An 11,025-nucleotide genomic window follows, 5' to 3' on the forward strand; every position below is an offset into this window, starting at 1 on the left:
GGCGGCGGCGAGGCACGCGCACGCCGCCGCCGCCTCCTCGCCCGTTGCCATGCGGGCCCCGCGGCCTGCTTAGCAACCGCTGCGACGGCGGCCGCGCGGGGCCAACCGCAGTCACAAAGCGGTGACTGCCCCGCGCGCCCCTCGGGGAAACCCCAGGCGCCCGGACCACGTGACGGACGCCATCTTCGAAGCGGGCAGAGCCCTCGGAGATCCCACATTCCATAAGTCGGAGGGAAGGAGCCGCAGCCATCTTGGAAGCGGGCAAAAACAGCTGTGGCTGGAAGCCCGGGACTGTGGCACTGGTGTTGTGCAAGATGCCAGCCCTGAGCTGCCCCTCGGGGTTTTGCCTACAGAAAAGTGACAGAGCAGGGTTTGGCTGGGTTTTTTCCTGTTGCAAAGCACTGAGAGAGGCCCGAGCTCTGGAGCACTGTTGGAAGTCCCTAGCAAATCACGTTTCCACCCCTCACTGCAGCGCCAGATTTAGGATTAAACTACAGTTTAGGGCCTCACAATATGAGAGAAGAAAAAAAACCTGGGCATTTTCATTCTAAGATGACAAAAATAGACATAGATGTGGCTCCACAGTTATTATTCATCTCGAGTTCATCAATTTGTGCAGAAATAACACTCGTTCCTCCTAAAATTTCACGGAAATCCATTTTTCATGGATTATTTTTATCATATGGGGCTCTAAAGCTGGACATAATTTATGGTAGGGCCTCAGCATGTCATAATCCGGCACTGCTGCATGGCTAACGCAGCATGGCACTCCTGAAAGGAGCTCAAGGCACCCTGGGGTGCTGCATCCTTGAGCCCAGGGGATTTGGAGGGACAGCTCTGATGGACCTGTCATCCCTGTGGGAACATGCTGTGGGCGCTGCCTGTGCCAGGGGCTCCCCCAGCTTGCGTGAGATCGGCTTCACATCAGGGCCCATCACACACAAACCAGCTCTTTTGCTTTGCCATGGCATGCGAAAAGGTGCATGATGCACGCAAAACACAGTGCATGCAAACCATGATCCATGCAAAACACAATGCATGCAAACCTTGATGCACGCAAAACATAATGCATGCAAACCTTGATGCACGCAAAACATAATGCATGCGAAGCTTTGGGCGCCATCCTGCAACAGCCTCCCTTGACAAACGAACGCCAGCCCTATCGCTCTGGGACAGGCAGCCGTGCATGGGGACTGGAAAGCAGGGCCCTGGAAAAACAAGGGGCAGCGCTTTGCTCCTAGACCTTTGCGGAAATGTGAATTTGATGCCAGCAAACAGGCTTCCGGCTGCCACACGGCGACCAGCCATCACGTCTAAGCAGGGTTCTCCATGGCACAAGCAATGGACCCGTGCAGCGTTGCCCAGCTAACATGAGCTGCATGGATTTTATTGTCTTGTTTTTCTTTATTTTGTTCTTCTAACCATTGCAATTCAGTTTGACATCAGTGACAATTAAATAACGACTAAAAACGAGGGGGGGGGCACCCTTGCGAGGCGCTACGTGTGATCTCTCCAGACCCTTTCTGGATCGGTAGATGGAGAGTTTCTCTTACCCTTTCATGTTACGACAACTTTTGGTCCCCTGGAAATGGGAAGTTAAAAGCCTGAAGTGAGAAGCAGCACAGTTAAGTAGATGTTCGTCCCCAGTGGGGTGTCAGCAGCTCAGGAATGAGCGCACTAAATGCTCAGAGAACTCTAAATACTGAGGATTTTACAAGTTCTTAGCCAAACGTGAACAAAATTGCCTTGAAACTAGGCCTAATGGGCAACTTCAGCGGGGCGCTGCCACCATCCACTTGTCACATTTAATTGAAAACAAGCTGTTAAAGGGGCTCTGAGGACCTACACTCCACTTCAAGCAGGATCTCTTTAGCTGCATAGAAATAATTACTTGAGTCATAGGAAGGTGCTTTTTCATTTTTATCACTTTGGTGGGAGGGCTCGCGTGGGGAAGTGTTCAGGTTGGAGGATGCCGCAACTATTAGCAAGGAAGGGAGGCTTCCTACCACCCTATTGCACGCCATCGGTATTTCACTTCCTACAAATCAATGATTTGCCATGAACAGTTGCATTCAAGGGAGGGGCAATCTCCTAATAAAGCAATCCCTAGAAGCACACAGGCATGGGCAAACCAGGCGGCTGCCAGAAAGGGGCCCCGAAATTTATTTTTTTCCATTGTCCGATTATTATTGTTATCTCTGGCAAAGGGGGACCCGATACTAAAAGTGTGCCAGGAGTCTAGGTAGGGGCGTACCTACCAGCCAAGAAGGATTCACCCCAGATGTGGATTCTTAAAAGCTCTTGCTTTGAGGGTCTGATTTAAAAATCTAGATGCTCCCAAAAGACGTAATGCCCGATGCCCCGACTACCACCCCCTAACAGATTTCTGAGTAACGCACCTGTGCTCTCTGGCTTTGAAAGATGGGCCACAAAGGAGAAGAGATGGGGAAGGGGAGGGTAAGATAGGAAAAGAAGAGTGCTTTCTCATGGGCCACTCCAGGCTGGTTTTGGACAAGCCTCAACACAGTCCATTAGTCTAAAGCAAAGGCAGAGTAAGTGCAGCTGCGCCTGGGGCACATCATCTGAATGCATGGCTTTCTTTTTCCTTTTCACAGAACTGAATGATGTACGGAAACGATGTGTCCTACACTAACAACCTCTGCTCGCAGTCGGACGTGTTCTTGGCCTGCTTCAAAATAATAATTCTGGAAAGTGTGAAATCCCAAAACGGTGTGGTTCTCTGGGCTTACTGAGGAATAATGTCCTGTGTGACCCTATGCCACAAGAGAAGTAACTATTTAGGGATGTCGAGTTCAAAGGGCTCTGAAATTTCTTAGGCTCTTATAAAAATCTCATCTGAATGGCTCACTTCCCCTATTTAACAGAGTCTTAGCTATTTCCATATTAATTGTCACTTAAAATAGCTGACTGGACTTGGCTTTCTTGGATTACATAATAATAGCTGTTTACAGTCGCTTGGGAAATGGGCTGGCTGTTGCCTAGCCTTAATGAGGACCTAATGAGACAGCTCTGGCTGTTTTGAGGATGTACCTGTCTGGCACCAAGGGGCCCCTTTTGGCAGTGAGCAGAGAGCCCATGCACTAAATCGAGTAGGAAGTTGTAGGAGCAGAAAGACCCTTTAGAAAAGGGTGTGATGGTGTCTTGTTGCACCTGCTCTATCATGAAATAGAGGGAGTCCGCCTGTGTGTAGAAGGGGGCTGGCAGCACGGTGGTCTCAAGCAGGGTCTTGGGCTTTGGCATTTGCCCTGCTCCCTGGGCTGGAGTACTGTCAAGCACACTGCAAGCCCACCTTTTCTCCCAGGCCTCTGAGTTCCTAGCTACGAGGTCCTATGGTTGTAAGGGGAGTTATTTTATGTGCTGCTGTGGATCGATGTTGGGTGAGGAACAGCCATGTGCTGTATATTTTGATGATGTTAAAAAAATACCTCCAAGCACCATGGAGCTGAGCTTTTACACACTGGTAAAAACAGATGGAGAGAGACAGGATGCTGCCACGCTTCCGCTGCACGACGAGGAGGTAGCCCCACTGCTGACAAGCTAGAGGAGAGCCAGGGCACTCCCTCTCTCTGCCTTACCTAACTTTTCTGGAGCCCTGCAATAGCAAAATTTAGTGCGGGCAGACAAGTTGCTTTATTCCTGTATACATGCAGACAGATGTAATCCACGGTGCAGTTCAAATAATGCACTCGGGCTTTTCTCCAAGGTTGTCAAGGCACTTCACAAAACAGGAATTCACCAGGTCTCAGCAGCAAGTCAGCCATGTTTGCATAGATTCAACCCAAGCAGAGGTATGCAGTCGTAGCTGTATATGAAGAACCGGTGCATATGGCTCTGAGAGTTGAAATCAAGGAGTTGCTGCGTGGGTACGGTGATTCAAGGAGCTGCAGAAGCAGGATACACACATTCAAAAGGAATTATGGTATTTATGCAAAAAGCCACAATGAATTAATAAACTATTCAAAATTGTGTGTTTTAAACATTGTGTTTTTATTAGGAATTGCACAAGACCAGCTTTTTCTAGTACTTCTACCATCGCTTTAAAATACTATTACAAACAACCTCAGGGGGTCAGAAGTATGCCAGGGAAATAGAAAAGGGGCTTTTATAATAAAAACAAATGACTCAACAACATGAGATTTTGTCCCACGTGCAACTACGTTAAATCTGTCAAAATATTAGTGCAGGGGGCGAAAATCTGAAAAACACCTGACGGTCCCACAAGAACAACTTTTAATGGTAACAAAAATATGTATCCTTTAGGGACAGTACATTCAATATAAAAACAGCAAATGCCGAGTGCCCTGTGTCATGTAGCCGGCAGGTGGTGCTGCAATCTGTGAAATGTGCTCATACAGAAAGCAGAACACAGCCTCCTGTTAAAATCCATCAGATTTTGTCAGAAAGGAGGATCTATATAAAACTAATCAGAATTTGGGACACAGCACCTGTAACAGGAATTGCTGCGTGCTACGGGGACATGGCTGAAATGTGAAACGAGGAGGAATCATTTTAACAAACGTAACAAAAAGATGGGGTAGGTTCTCAGGCAGTGATTAGAAGGGGGAAGAAAAGAATAAATGGTTCCAGGAAAATCAAGATCCCACCTGTTGGGATCTCAGCAGACAGCAATCGGAGTTAGCCCATGAGCTCAGACCACAGGAGCCACGGGACTGCCCTCCCACCCTCATCTGACTCTGCCACCTGATGCAGGGAAGAGGGAGAGAAAAGACAGCATCCCCACTAAGTGCATGATGCTGCCCACACCGAAAGAAGAAAGACCCTTCCCCACAGATGGCCAGCACAGCTGAAAGTGCAAGGCTTCATCAGCCTGGTAATGTCTCATCACAGCAGCCTGCAGAGCTCCGACTATAAACTGAAAACAACCTTATAACGCTTCCCGCCTGGTGTCGCAAGGAGAAATGACCAGGCAGGGAAAGGTCCCAGTCCCTTCTCTCATAGTCAGCAGCCACAACTGATTGCACACTAGTCGCTTTACAACAGTACATGTTCTTCATATAAATCTCACAGATTCCTCAAAGATCCTGACTTTTCTGCCGCAGGCCTGAGCCAGACACGAGTCAGAGTATGGAAAAGACTGTACCCAAGGCACAGTTGGTCTCCCCACATTTTTCTTCCTAACCTTTGGTCCTTTTAGAAAGTGCTATCAGAAGCATGCTCTTGAACTCTGCAACTGTCCAGGAGACTGGATGGTCACCTTGCTGGGGGGCACCTGACCCCAGCTGTCTTCCCTGCTCAGTGCAGGGGGCTGGACCCGATGATCTTCCGAGGCCCCCTCCAGCCCTTTACAATCTATGACTCCATAAAAACTTCAGCAGTGCTAGGTGTTGGACTAACATACCCAGGGACTGGCATCTTTTATCCATCAAACACAGCCGACACAGGGTTAGCATCCTAAACTAATAACCATTCATCCCAGCCCTTTCCTGGTGGATCCCCTCTAAGAAGAGAGGGATTCAGTTCCTTGAGGTCCAGTCAGTCTTGGACCACTCTACTGAGACTGCCCAAAAGGCTGTCCACCACTACTTGCACCGATAGGGAGGATGGGTGTTTTTAGTGAGGGCATCTGTCTGCAAACAGGTATCAGGACACAGCTGTAGCTCTCCAGTGCCTTTCACACCAGTCACCAAGTAGCCACCAGATGGAAGCAACTGCTGAGACTGCTAGCAAGGGCCACATTTAAACAGCCAATCTACAAATGAAAGGCTCCTTATTTTATTGCCTGCCCTCCTGGCCAGTCCTCTGCAACACATGCTAGCACTTCATCACCATAAACACCAGCAATGAAGAAGGAAAACCATGGAAAAGCCAACAAGTCTCATGAGCAATGGAAAATCCAACAAAATGATTGCAGGGAAGGAGGATCTGTGTATATATAATTTGTAGAAATCAATTTTTCCAAGGGGTTAATGATCTACTACGGCGATACACCAGATACCTGGTTTTCATTAGTCTGCATGGATGAAACCATTATTTCCTGCTGAGATAAAAGTGGATAGTAGGCACTGTGCTGCAGGAAGTCAGCCTGTACATAGTGTTCATGCCGTGCCAGGTAAGGGGGTAAAGGGGAGGTGGCCTAGTTAGACGGTAGCAATGGAGTAGCAGGAGCAGCGTGCATCCTGCTATATCCTGCAGGTTAGATCCAGCAGCAGGAAGCAGAGCATTCATTTTAAAGCTCGTTCTCTGGTGAGTCCACGGGAAATTCAAAGTTACCATGTGCTCCTAGTACCACACCTAGACTCCTGGCAGCTGCGGGCAAGCTTTTAGTATCAGGCCCCCCTTCGCCAGAGATAATGATAATAATTATCGGACAATGTGGGGGGGAATGACCATTTTGGGGCCCCCTTTCTGTCCAGGCAGCTGCTTGGTTCGCCCATGTCTGTGTGTTCCTAAGCACGGACCTGCATGCCGGAGACTCCCACCTTCAGATGGATGCAGAAAGCAATCTTGGTCTAGCCAGGGTTATATGCTAGCACATGCACAGAGTATACAGAGGGAAAAATACTTCTGAACTGCTTTTACCCAAAGAATCTCTTCAGGGCAGCAGTAGCTGCAACGGCTCTTGTAGGTGGAGGGACTGTCTGATCCGTGAGACAAGGTTTGACACAGCGGAGCGCACGGGTACCCACATGCATTTGTCAGTACAGCATCCCATGCCCTAAAGCAAGAGAGCTGTCCCATTAACTTACCTAACGAAAAAGAAATCTGGCCAGGAAGAAGCCTGTGTTTCAGTCCCAATTTAACGGTCTTTGCACCCGTAAAACAGGGAAACCAAGTCAGCCAGCTGCCAGACTCTGCCTCATGCCACCCATGCCCTAGACACCGGGGAAGCCGAGATTATCAGGTAATCACAGGACTCCAGAAGCTGGTTATTTAAAAGCATCGTAAAATGTGCAGTCAAAATCATGAGTTATATCTAAAGAGCCACACACAAGTAACCTCCTCCAAGCTACAGAATGAGAATTATTGCATCGAGTATTCCGTAAATCATGCTCAACAAGGAGTAAAGTTAAAACTAAGATGCCTTCATGGACAATTCACGAACGTGGACAAAGACCCACTGTATCAAGTTATCTGCAGAGAACTAGCCACTCGGCTCTAAAGTAAGTACCTCTGTCTGTAATCACAACGGGCGTTTTTTCCAATTGTACCTTTCCTGATCAACAGGAAAACAGTGTTTTAAAAAATGAGAAGTCAGAGAAAAACTTGTTTGGTAAACACAGTCTCTCTTTGGGAAACATCTCTGTTGTAATTAGGCTTCCCAGGCTGGGTTTAAATTGGTTTACATAAACCTCTGCTCAGTGTTTATGTTAGACTGTTCAAGATTTGTGGCTGACCTACATATCCCAACAAAACGTTTGCTGCATACTTCTGAAAAACATTTGCATGATAGAAGATGATGAAAATATGCATAATTGCAGATGACATTTTTCATTCCTAAATCCTCTTGTACAGAACTTTGGACCCGGCCATGCATGAAAGAGGCTTGTGATTGTAATGGGCAGATTTTCTGGCTGCGCTAGAAATCCCAACCTTTGGGACATTTGGCTTCTGTTTCTCCCTGAGCACCACACATCTGGCGTGACCGCCTAACCAAAGGGAACCTCGGCATGCCGAGCACATGCCGGGCATGGACCGAGGGAGGTTGGCAGGGATGAAACCCTCATGCCGTGGGAGCCTGTTCACTCCCCAGCGCAGCTCGAGATGCATCTGTCTTGCTGTAACCCAACCCAATCCAGCACGGGGTGGTGCCATCTAAGTGCAGCTGCACCGCAGTATTTACAAGACGTGCTGGGTGCTCCCAGGGTTAACCGAGGTCCTCCTCTCTCATCTGACCATCCTGGAAATCAGAGGGAGTTATCCAATGTGAAAAAGGAACTGCCCGGGGTCAAAACATTTAGCCCCTTCAGTAACTAGGTTTGCCTGTCTTTAGGCTGGCGATTTAAACCCACAGAAAAGCTTGGACTCAGCCACGGGCAGTGCTCCGGCTTCATTCAAGCACAAGGTCGATTCATTTGACCAAGGTCAGGAAGAGAAGCTCAGGCCCTCCTTGCTTCCAGCTCTCTGCTCCGTCTACTAGGGGTAGGAAGCACAGCGGCGAGGCAGGGGACCTCTACCTCATCCTCAGGCTTTGCGTGATGGCTTCCAAGGTACAAGCAGCTGGCTGGGAAAGCTAGTGCATGTTTCTTTTGAATGCGTCCCCCAAGTCCAAGATCACTGCCGGATTACATCCAGAGGAGCTGACAGAGTCTCTCTCTCAACAGCACTGCTTATTTTTCCTTCACTAACGTCTTCGGTACAGTAATTAATTGGAAATAAAGAAAAAAGACACTCACCAGCTGGAGCTGTCTCAAGCTCTGAGAATACAACCAGGACATGTTTTGAGGGTTTTTAATGTCCAGTCTCAAAATGCTAAGTCCATGGGGGTGGTAGGTCCTTTTCCTCCCTCACCTCCTTCAGTCCCTTGTGCTCTGCAGTGGAAAAGGGCTTTAAACATTGGCTCTGTTACCAGAATGGAATAAGCTAACAACCCCCCCAAGCTTTTAATTACTGTTCTAACAAGCGACCTGATTCAAACTCAAAGTCAGTGAAAGACTCCAATCAAGCCCCAGATACTTCACTTTATTATTCCCTCTCTACTATAAAACTACTGCACTTTAGCCTCTAACTTAGTGGTCTATCCCTTCCCATCGCACAGACCAAACTGGCCAACCTGCAGCCTTAAAGAGGGACCACTCTGCTTGCTTGCATGCTCTGACCAGACACACGGTGCAAGGCACTGCTCTGAAAATGCCTGTTACACCGCTACTGGCAAATGCCTTCACCTGTCTAAGGGCTGTTCAGCAGCATGTGACGGGTCCAGCACCGATTTCTCACTATAGATCCACACTGGAGATGGGGTGCACTAGCAGGTGCTTCTAAAACTGCTGTGACACAAAGCCGAAGAACCCTGACATACTAAGCTGAGCGTAAAAAACTTTGAGACTTTTCAGAACATTAAATGTGCCAGAGTGCTGCAATGAAGATTTTCCCTAGTAATGCCCCTTGCTGGCCTTGTTTTTGCTAAGCCCTGTCTTATTTATTGTTTTAATCTATGGAGTTCTGCAGTGCAGAAACTAGTCATTTGTCTGACAGGAATAAAATGTTACCGGAAGGAGGGAGGGAAATCCTGACTCCAAACCTGGCTTCCATTCAAAGCTTGCAGAGCCCTTGAGAGGCACCAAAGGCCACTGTGCAGGTCCCTGCAGCAATGATGAGTTTGGAGAGACCCGGCTGAGGCAGACTCTCCCTATGCCTGAAGAAGGGCGTTTGCACCCAAAAGCTTGCAAAGAACAATTTTTCCAACTACTTAGTTGGTCTAATTAAAGATACCATATCTACCCAAAGACTGCAGGACCAGCAGGTTCAAAGCACTGTGCCTGTGTGAGAGAGAGGAGGAAAAGGCAAGAGCATTTCAGGAGCACACAGAAAAGAAGCCCGAGACATGGCCCGAGAAGCCCAGGCAGGAAGATCCTGAGAAAAAGCCAGAAGAGGGAATGCTTTTTGGATAAAGCACTGGCTGGAAAGAAGCTCAGAACCACGAGCAAGAAAACCGTCTCTTCCTCTCTGCCCCCTCAGTGTTTAGGAACAAGGCTTTGCGTGCACGCTTTGTGAATGAAGAGGACTGCATCATCTACCTGACCCCAGCACAGCTGTCTCCTCCTGACACAAGCACCTTGCTTGGGAATGGGAGGATGGTTTTGTCTGCATGGACTGTTGCCTGCTATCAGCTCCTCCTGTTCACCCACCTTCAGTGTCTGGAGGGGAAGGCCTGCAGCTCTCTCCCCTACCTTGAAGCCAGGGTTTTATTTTTTCCAGCAAACAGATGTTTTAGATTTAGCCATCAGAAAACTAGTCCCAAAGACAGACATAACCATTAACCTTAGAGCAGCTGAGCCTGATGAAAAGTCCTGGAAAGTTAATGAACACAGGGAATTACACACCTCATTTCAGTTGTAATGGAAAATATCCTGGAGCTGCAGACTCTGAACTCACAATCACCCGAGTCCTTATTTTTCCAGCATTCCCACAAAATTCACCCCCCACTTCCCCCAAAGTTTTCCCGTCTGCATCTCACTGGAGAACAGCGGGGCTTTTGGCTTGTCCTCTTCAGGAGAGGACCAGCCCTACGGGACTAAAGGCACCGGCTGTTCCCAACAACGTTCCCGCGGGCGCGCACTCGTGCCTGTCAAAAGGCTGCGGGCCGGCGTTTTAGCAGCCCGAGCTGCGTGGAGCGGATGCGCGGCACTGACGGGAAGCCAAAGGCAGGGTGTCGGGAGCCACCATGGCAAGTCATGAGCGGCAGCTACACTAGTGTCTCTTCCCCTGCTGCTAAAGCCAAAGCACTTGGGTAGACGAAACAGCAGCCACTTCGTTTGGCTTTGGCTGAAGGGCGCCAGGGAACTTAATCTCTTTCCATGTGTCCCCACATCACTCTGAGCATCTTCCCGGGGGGCTTGTGCAGCTTGGTAAGCCTTTGCTTCCATATTTTCATAATTAGCAGAAACATCTTGCAGGGTCGGCAAACAAGCGTGCGAGAAGAGCCCGACCCCCAGGATCTGCAGGCGAGGAGAGCTTACTCCCATCCGGGAAGCCGATCCCACCCTGGAGATGGCGAGGAAGAGAAGGGGGAGCAGGCCGCAGGCCTCACGGCAGGAGCTGCAGGCGGGGCTGACGGACGAGCACCGCGGAGAGCAGAAGCCGGCCGAGCCCTGATGCCACCAGCAGTGCTAGCGCCCCAGCTCCGGCACCGACACCGCCAGCTCCTCGGGCTGCGGCTCCCCGCCTCAGACACGCCGTCCTCCCGCGGAGGCCCGAGCTCGGGTGCAGGTGGAGGGGCTGGGGTGCCGTACGCAGGTAGTGAGGGGCGGGCGCGCGACCCCGGCCCTTAGGCCGCGTCCGAGCCGGGGAGTCGCGTCGCGCCCCGCCCCGCGCAGCGCAGCGCCC

The 11,025-nt window shown here is 49.6% G+C and overlaps 1 protein-coding gene across 1 annotated transcript in view; it reads left to right on the forward strand.

Moving 5' to 3' along the window:
- The first annotated feature begins 3,846 nt into the window (after positions 1-3,846).
- The window catches only part of LOC109292758 (carboxyl-terminal PDZ ligand of neuronal nitric oxide synthase protein-like), a 42,554-nt gene continuing 35,375 nt past the window's right edge, over positions 3,847-11,025 (forward strand). Inside the window, exon 1 of the mRNA XM_019510318.1 lies at positions 3,847-3,884. Coding sequence (XP_019365863.1) covers positions 3,847-3,884 — 38 coding nt within the window. The remainder of the gene's footprint in view (positions 3,885-11,025) is intronic.

The sequence above is a fragment of the Gavialis gangeticus genome, unplaced genomic scaffold (genome assembly GCF_001723915.1).
Source record: "Gavialis gangeticus isolate Ggan-Ray unplaced genomic scaffold, GavGan_comp1, whole genome shotgun sequence".
Lineage (NCBI taxonomy): Eukaryota > Metazoa > Chordata > Crocodylia > Gavialidae > Gavialis > Gavialis gangeticus.